The sequence below is a fragment of the Mycteria americana genome, chromosome 4, assembly GCF_035582795.1.
Source record: "Mycteria americana isolate JAX WOST 10 ecotype Jacksonville Zoo and Gardens chromosome 4, USCA_MyAme_1.0, whole genome shotgun sequence".
NCBI lineage: Eukaryota > Metazoa > Chordata > Aves > Ciconiiformes > Ciconiidae > Mycteria > Mycteria americana.
The window spans coordinates 2,529,088-2,542,994 of NC_134368.1; the positions used below are offsets into that span (position 1 = coordinate 2,529,088).

The 13,907-nt window shown below is 54.6% G+C and overlaps 2 protein-coding genes across 5 annotated transcripts in view; one reads left to right on the top strand and one right to left on the bottom strand.

Annotated features, from left to right (window-relative positions):
* ALMS1 (ALMS1 centrosome and basal body associated protein) overlaps positions 1 to 13,907 on the top strand; it is a 358,966-nt gene that overhangs the window by 129,631 nt on the left and 215,428 nt on the right. The gene's annotated exons all lie outside the window — the stretch shown is intronic.
* RAB11FIP5 (RAB11 family interacting protein 5) overlaps positions 1 to 13,907 on the bottom strand; it is a 43,250-nt gene that overhangs the window by 5,043 nt on the left and 24,300 nt on the right. For 2 of the 4 annotated variants that reach the window (XM_075499445.1, XM_075499446.1), the window contains 3 exons: positions 7,256 to 9,106; positions 6,512 to 6,652; positions 462 to 651 (listed from right to left, as the gene is read on the bottom strand). In XM_075499445.1, the coding sequence (XP_075355560.1) occupies positions 462 to 651; positions 6,512 to 6,652; positions 7,256 to 9,106 (2,182 nt within the window). Of the gene's footprint in view, positions 1 to 461; positions 652 to 6,511; positions 9,107 to 13,907 lie in introns of all 4 variants that reach the window. The other 2 variants (XM_075499444.1, XM_075499447.1) reach the window with 2 other exon arrangements.

Consider the following 13,907-nt stretch of genomic DNA (forward strand, 5'->3'; position numbering starts at 1 on the left):
ACAGGTATTTTGCTTGCCTCAACATGCCAGCGTTTAAAATACAGCCAGGCAAGCAGCATTTGAACAAGGCTCCAGGAAGCACCTTCCCTCTGCCTCTGTCAGAGAAAAAACCCTTCAGGCCTTTAATCAGGCAGCTATTACATCCTCTACCTTTCATGTCTTGTGGATAACCAGGCGTTTGCTCACACACTGTACAATAAAAACCCCAACCCAAAGCAAGCAATGGGAGAAGAACGATGGGGTGAGAAGGTCCAGAGGCCAGGTCATGGAGGAAGGGAGGCCAGTGGGAGGCTGGGCAACCAGGATCAAGGAAGTTGGGGTTAATACACATGGATGCACTCACACTGTGGCAGGACCCCGTTCTACCCCCTCCAACACCAGTTTTCTGCACCTCTGTCACCAACTATAGAACGGCTCAAGCAGGTGGGAACACAGCTCTCACCTCAGTGGTAGGTTCCTACCTTTAACTTCTTTGAATCCGTTTTCTCCGGGTGAGAGGATGGGGCCACAGGCTGGACGCTGCTCGTGGTGACTGTCTTCAGCTTCTCCAGACCATTGCTCAGAGCGGTTGTCAGGCTAGACCTGTGCTGCTGCTTCTTCTCACTGGAGACCTCTTGCACCGCAGCGCTGATGGGTTTCACTGGGTGAGGACTAAGGAGAACAAGGAGGTTGGACAGTTAACACCCTGCTGAGCTGGGGAGTGACGCTGCTGGCTTTTCCTATGGTTTTTATGGGGATGGGACCCACTTATCAAATTTAGTCAGCTCCACACAGCTAAATCCTCTGTGCCTGTGTTGCTCAAAGCTCACCTGCTCCGAGAAGAGAGAGGAGAGCCAGCGTCCTGCAGAGCAGACTGCCCACAGTGCTCTCCAACACTGTTTCCACCCAGAGATGAGATAAGGAGCCCCAGGACATGTGTTCGGCCAAGATACAGAACAGGTCCCCGTGCCCACACCTACGCTGCTCGGTCCACGCCAAGAGGGCTGTGGGTCAAAACTGCCAGCTTCCAGGTGTTGGCACAGCTGGGGGAAATTTAACCCAGGTCCAATGTAATTAGGGGCTGCTACAGCCACTGCCCAGAGGGGCATTTTGCTGCCCAGGAGCCCCCAGATTAGTGTCTCGAATTACCACTGATGCTTCAGGGATGCTCCTGCACCACTGTGCATCAGTTCCTGCCCTGCCTCAGCCCAAGAGCTGGGCTCCACCTGCCTGGAAGACAGCACAGAATTTGTGCCCCTCCACTAGCCAAAAGAGAGGGCGAGGAGATGGTGTCTGAATGCACCTTCTCGGTCACTGAAGGGGGAATTACATTTTCATTTATTTTTCCCTCGCTCTTCACCCAAAAGATAGTTTCTGGGGTTAAACAAAGCAAGTTTGCTTTTCAGCGTGATGGAAAGAGAAGTGACCTGATGCTGCCTTCCTGCAAGGAACAGGCAGACCTGCGCACCACGCTCAGGATGAAAAGATCGTAAAATCTACCCGGGAGCTCTGCAAAGCCTCTGCACACATCAGATGCAGCACCCAGCCTGCAAAGGGTGATAATCCCAACTGCTGTGCGTCCAAACAGCGCTGCAGGGGAAGAGCGATGTCTTGCTCGCAGGAGCTCTCAAGCAAGGCGGGCAAGCGCCGTCTCTCTTTACAAATGGGGACCTCAGGGTGTTGGTACGACAGGTTGTAGAAGGAGGAATAACACCCACAGTCACCGTGTGAGCTGTTAGCCGGGTGGGGACAAACCCCTCTCAACTCCAGCTTGTGCTGTAACCACTCGACCGTGCTTTATTTCCATTTCGAAAGCAGAGCAGGTGGCTTTCAACCCTGCTCCAGGTCAGAGATGATGGGTGAGGCTGGGGCAAAGGTGGCATCACATAAGGCGTCAGGTGGATGGCCCAAGTTCTCAAGGCTGGTGTCCTCATGCCCTTGTCAGGGCTGACGGGATCAGGATGTACCAAGCAATCACCCTGTTGTGAATCACACCACATCTAAAGTCCTCTTCAACCACGATGATGCCTCCTGTCATCCATTTGCTAGGAGAGGACAGCAATGGTAGCCACTGACCAGCTCCAACAAGCCAAAGGATCAACACCCCTTGTCAGAGCTGTCCAAGCACGTGGACAGAGCCAAGGGTTCCCAGACAGCTTGAAAGGATGGAGAGGGATCCCACAAATCTGAGTGGGAGTCCATTGACAGCGCCAGGGGTTGGAGAAGTCGCCGTTCTGCACGTCATCCTCAAGCACTCTCCACCCTGGACTAAACCCTTCACCAGCAGAGCTGCAAACACCATGATACCACGTTACAAGCGGTCCAGCAGTTGTCCGTTTGTTATGATGTAAGATGGGGTGAGGGTGAACCGGACTGGAGGCCGTCCACAGATCCTAAAAAATTACTCATTCCCAAGTCCTTTAAAAAACAGACGTCATGACTTCACTTGCTTGAACTGCCGCTAACCTCCTTCCTAGCCGAAAACGAGTGTGGTTCACTGCAGGATCTGGGGAAGACAGCTCTACTACCATCGTAGGACTTCTGCAGTTCCTCAAAACAAAGTGTCTGGGAAGGAGAGCGGCTGGGGAGCCAGCAGGACTGCTCATCATAGCCAGATCTGAAGATAAGCAGCCCCAAACGCCACCATCGCCTCATGCATCCCCACAGCCAGCGCAGAGAGTAAGACCAGAGTATGGCTGCAGAAGCAGGAGACTGACACCCCTAAAGAAGAGGTCTGCAGGGCACTGGCTGGCCGTCACGAACACTCAAACCTCTGAAGGGGACCTCTTTTGGACCGAACTTACCAAGACCGCTCTACAGAACAGCCTTGGGATGCCAGTGGGATACCAAGCAACAGCCTTGGGATGCCAGTGGGATAGCTTGGATGCATTTTGAAAGCAGGGGCACATTTCCCACTGCAAGTCTGGTTGCAGGCAGCTTTCAGCCCCATTGCCAGTGGGAACACATTAATTTCTGCAGAGCTGGAAAAGGTATTTAAAAAAAAAAAAAAAAAAAATCATTATCCCATTTTTTCCCACTGAGATGGTAGTGTGTGCAGGGCTCCTGCTGAGCAAAGTAAGGGCTCTGCCCCCTTGGCTTGTCACTCTGAGAGGTTCCGAAAGCAGGAGGCATTCCTCCACCTGTGTCCTGCCCCGGGATGGTTGGCAGCGGGTACTTCCAGGGGAGCAGAGGTTGCTTCATGCCTCATAGCCACATCTGAAGTCTTGATGGATCTGCTGAGAAGTTGGACCCGTTTCCATCCGCCGGCTGATGAATGTGAACTTGAGAGTAGAATTAGTTGCTCACACCAACAGCCTGCCTAATCCAGCACCGCATCTCCGAGTGGACATAAGTCTACGATGAAGCTTAACACATTCAAGATGAAACATCTCAGGATGACAGTGGCACAGCCCTGGCCCCTCTCTCTGAGCAAGCCTTGCTGTGTCACAGCACAGCTTTCAGCGATGCTCCCGAGGTTGTTGCTGAGCACAGTGAAAAACTGGGGAGATTCGCCTACAGCAACTTGGAAATTAAGTCTTTATCAACCCATTAAAATGCTTCTCACAGAGAACAAGACAACAAATCCAAGGAAATCAGTCTCTTGTGGTTAAGCTGCTGTGCCTGCAGCAGCACACAGCACCTGAGGGCCAGACCTCTGTGGAGAAAGGGTCTACGGGAGGAAAGGGAATGACTGAACTTGGGATCAGCAACTCTTCTCCCAGCTCTATCTGTGGACATGGCAAGCCACTCTCCAAGCTCCAAGGGCTCCACAAGGTACACATTCAGATCACAAAGACTGGCACGTGATTTAACCTGAAAACTCATTTTCAGAAGAGGATGATTCTGCTGCATTCCTGACATTGGGAAGGCACAAAGCAGCGTGTGCTAATACCACCTCGGCACCTGTGATGTCCCCAATGCTGTCCCCTACAAGTGCCATGACATACTGCAAGTCACACATCTGAATTCCCGATCGATGGGTAAGGAACTGCACAACTGCTGGGCTCCTCCAAGGCAGTGGAGTCCCCAGAGCACTGTCATGGGCTGTCCTTTAAGTCCCACCTGTACCAGGGTGGGAGACACCTTCCCAGGGGTGAAGGCACCATCCTGCCCTTCCCCAAAGAGCAGAAAGGGGAGCCTCTGTACACTTCAGCATTGCAACTGATGCTCCGAGCACCCACCTTACCCCAGTGGCAACAGTTTTGTGGTGAGAGCCCTCCCTCGCTGCAGGAGAGCAAGGAAGGATCTGCAAACGCAATCCCAACACATACCTCTTCTGGACTCTGCCCAGCTGCATCTTCAAATCTGGCACACAAGAAGCTGTTCCAGGAGGGCACAACCTCCCAGCTCACCGTCACCAGGCGGTGCCCCAGCCAGACTAGGCAGGAGGTGCTGGTGTCACTCAGATATACAGGTCTACCACTTGACTTGCCATCTTGAACAAGATGACCAGCAGAGAGCCGCTCTGGCCACCTGGGAAGAGACAGGGGTCCCCACACCCAGTTTCCATCCCTCCCGAGGAGGGCACATAACCCCAGCACACCAGACTCTCAATAATCCACAGCAGGTACTAGCTCCTTCTTTATCTGATGGAAGAGAAAGACACTTTTGACCCAGCTAAGCCTTAATGCCTCTTCTAAGTTTGAACTCTTTCCTTATTCCTTCCACCTTTTTTCTACCATATCTTTTCTTTGTCTATGCGCCACTGACCAGCCTAATAAGAGATAATTCTAGGAAAGGGAAGCATCACCGCAGGGACCTGGAAAACTGCCTTTCCACCTTGCCTCTCTGCCCCCATGACAATTAGTCCTATCTCCCCAACCTTATAAAGTAGTGCAGATCCTCAGAGACTTCCACAGAGACCTCAGTAATTCTTCAAACCTTCTTGAATCACAGCAACAAGTATCCAAAACATCCACGTTTTACAGGTAGAGAAACCAGAGCAGAGATGTTCAAAGACTTCCCAGACGTGTCTCATGACAGAAGCCAGCACTCACATGATGACCAGCTCTTAGGTCCAAGCCCACTTTCTTCCCACGAGCCAGTCAGCCCTTGGATGGATGCACAGTCAAGCCCGAAGATGACTGTGAGCACATACTATTGACAAAGAGTCCTGTGACTATGCTTCTCATTGCCTGATTTTACCTTTTGGGGTTGCAGGACACTTCTCTTTCCATGAAACATAACAAACCACCAAAATTCCGGAGGTTTCTGTATACCTGCTATCTGCAAATTGTGAACAAGGTTATTTGTTGGAGGATGAATAATCCAATTAAGAATGATTTGAGGACCTGGCCTCGATAAAGAAGAAGAAAAAAAAATCAGCTAACAGACCCAGCTCTTGCTGGTCTTTGCTCCTGAGGTCATCTTGCACATCAAATGCATGCTCAAACCAAGGAGGGATCCCCATGCAGAAGGGCTGGAGCTCAGCTAAGTTCTGCTGTCCCCATCCTCCCGCCCTCTCTCTTCCCAGGGCCATGACCAATATTATTCTTGGGCCAGATGGGATTTTATCATTTCAGTGCCCTCATGAAGCTCCATTTGCCTTCTGTCGCAGAAGTGAGGCTGATCAAATAAATCACTGCTAGAAGACCCAGGTCCCCATGTAAACCCTAAGAGCTTGATCCTCGATACTCTGGGCGGAGAGAGCCCATGACAATCCTCTCCTGCCCCAGCAGACCAGGGGAAGGTGTACCAAGAAAACGAGATGAACTGAAGGACACAGAGCAAGACTCCGTGCCCTAAACCCAGCATCTTTCTCTGCTTCACAGTATTTCTACAAGCCCAAGACTGACCTGGGAGGAGGAACAGCCCCTTCTTTCCTCTTGAGACACCCCCACGGTACCCTCCCCTCCCCATGATCCCCAAGGCTAAGTCCCACTTGCTTCATAACCAACGGGCATCTCGGCAGGAGGGAGGGGAGAACGGCATTTTGCCACCGCCCTGGTGAAACTACTTTTTTTTTTTTTGGCTATGGAGAGAAGAAGGTTTTTAGTACCTGATGGTCATTTAAAAAGGAAAGAAACCAAAGCTGAATTAATGAAAAGGGAAGGGGCAGTAGCTGTGCACATGCCATGAAGGAACTCATGAGAGCATTAATGGCTGGAAACTCTCCTGGCAGACATGGAAAAGGCACCTATTTTGCAAGCACAGGGAAGATGATGGAGCCAAAATTAGCATCGAGTGAAATGCGGATGCAATTCTGCTGAATTTTTCGCTGGGGCAGGTCTTGGATGCGTCAAACCGTTTGCCCTAACCTAGGGCAAACACAGGACACCAGTGGCCATTCCCCACCGTGATCCGAGAGCGCCAAGGCTTCAAGCTGTACAAGCTGGACTCTCTGGGACCACGGGAAGGTGAGGGGAGAGAGGACCTGCGGCAACACGTGGAGCGGCCTCCTTGGAGTCAGCGCAGCCGTGAGCTGCTGACACTGAGCCGGCGTCCACTTATCGGCCCCCTGATAAGAGCAGAAGGGAGACAGGGTTCACCTCTACCAAATACACACCCTTCGCCTTCCCCGGAGAGTGCTCACCTGGTCGTCTGCTGGAAAAAGGGCTTCTCAGCTGGCTGTGTCTCCCTGGGCAAAACCACGAGCGCTGAAGCTTGTGTGTCACCGGACTGCGGCAAAGGGCAGGGCTGGGCGGCTGCGCGGCTGGTCGCGGCAGGGACCCCGCTGCTCGCGGGGCACGCAACAGGGGAAGGGAAATCAAACTGTTTAGGGTTAGTTGCAGCCACAAGGAAAGGGGTGGAGAAGGCCAAGGGCTGGCTGTCATGCAGGAAAGGAGGCTTGCCCAGGGGGTCCCCGGGAAGGTTAGTGGGCTGGAAGCCTTGCCCGAGGGCTTCCTCGTGGAGGTTGGTGAAGCTGAAGCCTCCCTGACCAAGCCTTTCAGGCAGCACAGCTTGAACAGGGAGGGGGTCTGGTGGCTTCTCCACAAAGGGGTTGCTTGGGGCATTTGGGCTGAGTGCCGGAGCAAAGGGATTTCTCGGGGCTGAAGTGTCCTGCTCACGTCTCTCCTCTGCCCTATCTGGCTTCCAGAAATCAGCCTTCTTGAAGTCTATCCTGCTGTCTGCCGAGCATCGGCGCCACGGCCCCTCGGGCTCGCTGGCGGGGGATCTGCCCTGCTCTGCCTCCCGGGGAGGGCCGGCCACTGCCACAGGGGGACAAGGCTCGGGCTGGCCTTCCGCTCGCCCGGCAGGGCCAGCCGCCGGCCCGTGCTGCCCCTCACCATCACCCCACGCCGGCTCCGGCTGGGGTGGACTCTCCCCACGCGCGAACCTTTGGGGTTGCGCCACTGGGCCGAGACCCGCGGGGTGACTGGCTGCCTCCTGCTCTTCCAGAGCCGTCCAGAAGATTTCCGGCTGGCCCAGGTCTAGCTTGGAAGGTGGGTTTAGTCCTGACATACTGAGCTCCTCAGGGAACGGCTCCTGTTCAGAGGCCATCTCCCACTCGGCACCATCTGCGGCTCCCATCAGAGGAGATAAACCTGGCTGGCTCCAGCTCTCCTTAGCACCCGACTGGCCTAATTCATCTAGGGAGGACTTCGACGGGCAAGTCTCAAACTGCTCAGCTGCATCCGTCTCATTCATCTCCGACCAGTCCTCCCCCAAAGAGGTGTCCCCTTTTGCCAGCTTGCTAGCTCTCGCCTCCAAATTAGCTGCTGAGTCTGCAGCAGCAGATTCGGCATCCTCGGAGTCCGGGAGCTCACTCCCAGCTTCAGCTATGTCCACTCCCAGTGTGGGTGGGCTGGGAGATGCTGGGACAGAGGGCTCGCTGCTCAGACGGCTCCTCGGCAGCTCCACGTCTGCCTTCGGGCCCTCCGCATCTTCCCATCGCTCCTCGCTGCCTCGCTGCCGGTCGCAAGCATCCTCCTCCTCGCCATCCCCTCCGCTACCCACGCCTGCGAACCACCTCGGAGGTTTGGGGGGCGGCACGGCCGAGCTGGCCACAGTCTCCTCCTTCTCTTGGGTACCTGTCCACGGAGAGAGGACGACGTGCCTCTCACGAACGTCGGAGCTGAGTTTTACACGGCTTTCGCTGGCCTCGAGCCGCATGCTAGCCTGGAGCCGGTAGACTGAAGTCCGTATGTCAAATGCTTCCTCCTCGCTACCAGCACCCTGGGGCTCCACCCCTGGCTCACGGGCCATGGAGAACCGTCGTGCTGCCACATCTGCGAGCACACGCGGGGGCACGGCCGCCATGTTGCTGCCTGGCAGGGTTTCAGAGATGGGCTCGGGGGCGAAGGTGCTTCTGGGCAACACACAAGCGGCGGCGCGAGATCCGCTCTTCGCTTCAAAGGCGCCTTCGCTGAGGAAGGCCGGCCGCGGGCCGAACGCGCTCTCCCGACCCACGCGCTCCTGCTCAGCCACACTTTGGGTGCTCTCTGACAGGTCAGGAGCAGTTTCGGTGGCTATGGTCATCCATCCATTTGTCCCTGCACTAGAGGGTTCCTCCTCATTATTGTCCCCTTCCTCCCTGGCACTATTTTCAGCAGTTAGTGGTGTTGAAGCCTCTTTTTCCCCTGGATTTCCCGATGCAAACGCGGCTGTCCAAACCGTAGGCGTGCTGCTTTTCCTCCTCCCTCCCATCGACCCTGCAGACACAGGGCTCAGCACATCCTCTATCACGGTCGCTTCCTGAGTTGTGCTCACCAAGTTTGCCCCCACATCTAAACTGGAGAAATTTGTCCAAGACCGTAGAGTTGCAGGCATTTCACTGCCGATTTGTGAATCAGCCTTTTCAAACACCTTTGTCCCCTTCTCGCGAGCCGGCTCGGCTGATCTTTCTGTTGGGCTGGCTGCATCGGGATCGTCGATGAAAGCCATGCCCTCCGCCGCCAGCGAAGCGAAGAAGTTTTCCTTCTTCAGTTCTGGTTTGAGCCTGCTGGTCGCAAAGGCATCGAAGGTATCGTCCCACTCCGAGAGGGGAGGAGGGACAGCGGGTTTCTCGTCTGGAGGAGGAAGGTCTCCTTGTGATGGGGGAGTAGTTTCTGGAACGGGGACACAAACGCTTTTGGCTGGAGACTCCCTCTCTGGGTCTTTATGTCTTAGGGAGGCAGAGGGACTGCAATCCTCAGAGGAATAAAAGCTCCCAGCGACCTCTGTTGAAGCATGCGGCCCAGACGGGAAACTAGAGAAAAAGTGAGTAGGTGAAGGAGAATTTAGTACCTGGTCAGCGAGGAGGTCCTCAAAGAAGGGATTGCTCTGCAGGGAGTTGAGGAATGGGTTGGTAGGGGACAAGCATCCGGACTGACTGTCTCCAATAGCGGGAGAGAGGTTAGCGCTTGGCATGCTAGCGAGATGGGCTACAGCGGCAGGAGGAAACTGGGCAGGGGAGCAGGGAGGAAAATGAGAAGGAGCATCTGAGCTGGTTTCTACCTGAGGAGACACTTCCAGGCTGTGGAGGGAAGACAAAACAGTCCTCCTGGTTAATGCTGTGACAGTGCTGTAAGCATACACCACACACACTACCAACGCTTCGGTTCAAAGCAATGCAATGATCAAATACATACTCGTCTCTCTTGTTAGGCAGAGCAATGATTATGGAGTCAAGGCGCGGAAAGGGCATGCACAACAAAAAGGAAAGGGCAGCCCTTCTTCTAGAAGAGTCCTCCAAATTTTCCCTTTCTGCCTTAGCAAGCCCTAATACTCAGGAGCCCGAGAGATTTTCCCACCTCCTGCGGCCCAAGGTCTCGGCTCATTTTTTTTGTCCCAACGCTGGTGCGTACCCAGGACAGGCTGCGCACGAGGAGCCAGGCTGGGCTCTTGGATCAGGATTACTTGAGCCAGTAAGAGCACACAGGAGTGAGTCTTTTCCAGTTTACCCCAGTGCCTTGTTACTTGTTTAGCAATGTATCAGGACGACAGCAGCCGCAGTGCACACAGGAGGGAAGGTAGCGTGGCCACGGGCAGCCAAGGAACAAGAGCTGAGCAGGAGGGAGCATGTGGCCAGGATGTGGCCCTAGCTCCGCTCTTGACTCTGCCCAGCCTGTCCGCACGCCCTTCATCACGTCACTCCTGACCTGAGGTCCCGAGATGCCTGAACCCCCACGGGGGACCCCAAGGAGGAAGGGATTCAGCACAGCTCAAATTCAGACTGTCAGTCTCCTTCTACACCTCGATCCGAGTCAGGCAGCCAGTTCTTTGCTGCCTTTTCAAGAGAGACTACACTGACCTTTCTTTGGGATTTCATTGACTGTCCTTTGGGAACTCCTCCAGCAATGAGCATCACCACCCCTGAGGAAGACTTGCCAGGCCGGGGCTGGCCGTCTTGGAGGTTTTCACGTCACGAAGGGTGCGGTGTGGACACCCCGCGCCCCAGCTTCTGCTCCGACTGCCACGCTCCCTCCTCCTGAGCCCCTGTCCCCTTGACTCACCCCTGCCAGGAGCAATCCCGTCCCCAGGATGGGGGCATCCTGCACCGGCACATGCGGCTGGACTGCCCTGTAACCGAGCTGGCAGGATTAATTCCTTCTGCATCAGCCACGACAGCCGAGTTTCAAAGAGACCCCGGTCTTGGTTTGGGAGAAATATGGACATTCATCAGCCAGCACTAGGCATATCAAAGTTTAACGAGGAATGAATAAAGTCATTGCTTTGCCAATACGCATGGGGTATGTCCAGCCCCGCGGCTACATCACGGTATTACCCTGCCTCACCCCAGCTGCTGGTAGGGATCACAGGCAGCGCTGGAAGATCGTGGTCAAATGGCAAAGTTGCCTGGACAACTATTTTCATCTGTTATTACGGGTGCACAAAAAGCCTTAGACACATTTTAAAGCGCAAAAATGCCATCTTGAGGCAAAAGTTAACGATCTGTGAAGGTGCAGTCAGCATCGGTTGCTTTTAAAGCAGGCAGAGTTACGTGCCGGCAGCGCGCCCTGGACCATGAGTGATGCACAGACAGGCAGGAGCCCATGCACACTGCAGCAGCGGGGTAGGACCCACTTCTCCCCACTCCTGGCAGCTTCAAAGCCCTCCTCACGCATCATCTTCTGAGCAGCTACCTTGGAAAGGTGCCTATTTATGCAATCAATGCCACCAAAGTGCCCCCATCCCAGTTTTTAGGTAGGTAGCACACACAGCAAGCGGCCGAGGGCAACAGGCTCAACTCCAGCACCCATCAGACGCTACGCCAGATACCACTTAGCAGAACCAGGAATTCAGGCACAAAAAAAGCCTTGAAACCTTCATTTCTACTCAAACCTGCAGCTCACTTGGTGCTGCGGGCAGAGACGGCTCGTGGGTGCCCTCTCCTGCTGTCACTAAGCAGCAGTGGTGGCCATGGCACAGGTGCCCACCCCGTCCCCGCACAGCCCGGCCGTGCTCCGCCGTGTCTCCGCGTCCTCTCCCCGCTCGGCGTGTAGCAGGGTGGAAAACCCATGGCGGGCAGCCGGGCGCGCACCTCCGCAGAAGATAACTCTGAGCAGCCCAACTCTCCTTGGGTGTTTTAAGCTCTCAGCGAGCACAGAAAACCTCCAGAAGTGATGGGAGAAGCGGACGGCGATGGACCTTTAGGCACAAACCACCCCAGAGAGACCGGCAGCTGCTCTCTGCTTGGGAACCAACCTCTCCAGGCATGCTGTGACCTGGGCATCGGCGTGTGGTTGGGGTGCTCTGCATCCGAACAAGCACAAGACCCACTCCGGACCATCCACAGGGCAGCCTCGCTGTTCTGTAAAAGACCATCCACGAGGCAGCAGCGGCGCAGCACGACAGCGTTTGCACAAGGAGACAGGGCAGCCCACCCCTCCGTCACCGCTACTTGGTGTTTGCCATCCCGAAGGTCTCAAGGCTCTGGCTTGTATTGACAGAGTCCTTCAATTCTTCTGGTTTTCTGAATGCAGAAGGTGCAGACAAATGCCTGCAGCTGCTGGGTGGCTCCATGCTCCTCAGCTGAAACCACATGCTGGAGCACAGGCTCCTGTTTCCTGCCACTTGCTGCAAATTGACCTTTTTTCCCTAATCACCCTCAAATTTAAGCTCTCCCGAAGAGGAGCACAGCTGCCCATGACCCAAGGTCCAGCTGGGTGAGTTCACAAGATTCACAAATGGGTTTTATCTGTAGTGGAACAGGGCAAAACACGGCAAATTTTCCTTTCCAGCTGGAAAGGGAAGGTGGCAAGGTCCAACCTGAAACACCACGATCTCAGGGTGGCTGCAAACGGCACACACTGCTGCCCTACCTCTGCTTGCTCCTGCGATTGCTCCTTCTTGCTGGCACTTGCTTTGATGTTTCGGTCCAGATTAAGATCCCTCATTCATGATTCTGCTTAAACAGCATTTAGTGCTGAGTAAGAGCAACCAAGGCCTGATCCAGCCAGCTCTGCTGGGCTCTAGCACTAAATGGCTACAGAGCATTAATCAGCTTCAGACTCCTAATGAGTGCTTGCTGTTAACGACCTTCACAGCTGCCAGAAGGCTGAGTGGTTGAAGTTCCTTCCCCAGGGAATGGCTGATGCCAGAGTAGCCCCTTGCCCAGGCAGACACGATGGGCAGTGCCCCAAATTGCACTGATCCCCACCTGCACAGGTGGAGGAACAGCTTCAAGGTCCTTCAAACCCACCCAAGATGACTGTGTCTTCCTTCCCCAAGTCACGATGGGGCTCACAGGGTGCTGGACCTGCTGAGAAAGAGCAGCTCTTGGCCATGCCAGCGAGCTGGTCCCAGCCCCAAGCAGCTGCCTGCGTGGTCTGGGCCACCAGAAATCGGGAAGGTGCTTTCAGCAAGGCCCCGACTGCCCCACGCTGTCGTGACCGACACATCGGTGTCAGGATGCAGCAAAATGAAGGCTGCACTTCACCTGGGGAACAAGGTGGGTGAATGTGAATCTTTTCCTGGAGGGAAGCAAGCTAGAAGCAATGCAGCCTCTGCCTCTGGCGCAGGAGGACCCAAACCTCTCCCCTGCCGGGCAGCGGTCCCATATCGTCCTCCCCCAGCATGTACAGCCTGAGCCAAGCTCAAGATATAGGACAGAACTTAAATCCATCTTTTTTTGTGGGATTACAGTTCTCCTCCTCCAAAACCCCCTACTGAAGTTTCCTTTCCACTGCCCGGATCCCCATTCCCGCTGGGACCCACCAGGGCTTGCTCAGGGGCTGCACAAACTGCTCTCAGCCGCAAACCCCAGCAGAGCCTGCGTCTTTCCCCTGGGTTTTCAAAGCACCAATTGCACCGTCACCGCTCAACCCCTTTCCTTGGGAAAAGCATCCCGTTTTGGTTACCAGCCCAGCGCTGGCAGCAGACCTGCTCTCCCCATGAATAACCCACCCCGCAAAAAGCCCTGTTTCCCCTCTCTGATGAAGGATGCTGGAAGTGCTCAGCGAAACAAGGAGCCGAGGATGGCGTATTCCTCTAGAGGGAAACCTCCGCTTGCAGCAGCCTGATTGAAGATCTTTGCTGCATTGAAACGCTGACTCACCCTCCTCCTCCCATACCCCAGCACACAGCTCCGCCAGCCAAAATAAATAGCGGGTACCTTTCTGCCCTCATTTATTTGTTTGGCAGCACTTCACAGACGCATTTTAGCCTCTCAGCAGAAATAAAAAAAAAAAAAAAGAAGAAAATAAAATATTGCTGAGCAACCCCCTGATGGAAAGTCTATTTGAAACAGCTTGTTCAATGCAGGGAGATTTTTTTTTTCCTTACAGATCGCAGCCTGAATTTCAGGCTGAAGGCAGCCGCCCCAGCTCCGCACTCACAGAGCACCGTCCCCAGCCATCGCAGCCCATCTGCAAGAGGGTGGGTAACTCTGCACGGTAAAGATAAAGAAAACAGCCCATGCACTGAAAAAGCAGGGGTTTGGGGAGGGCAGGGCTCAAATCCAGACATAAAGCGTCAAGGTTAAGAGCTGTGCTGAAGCTCAAGTGGAAAATCCCTCCTAGGAGGGCTGGATCCAGGGGAGTGCCATGACCCTTCCACTCACAAGCTGC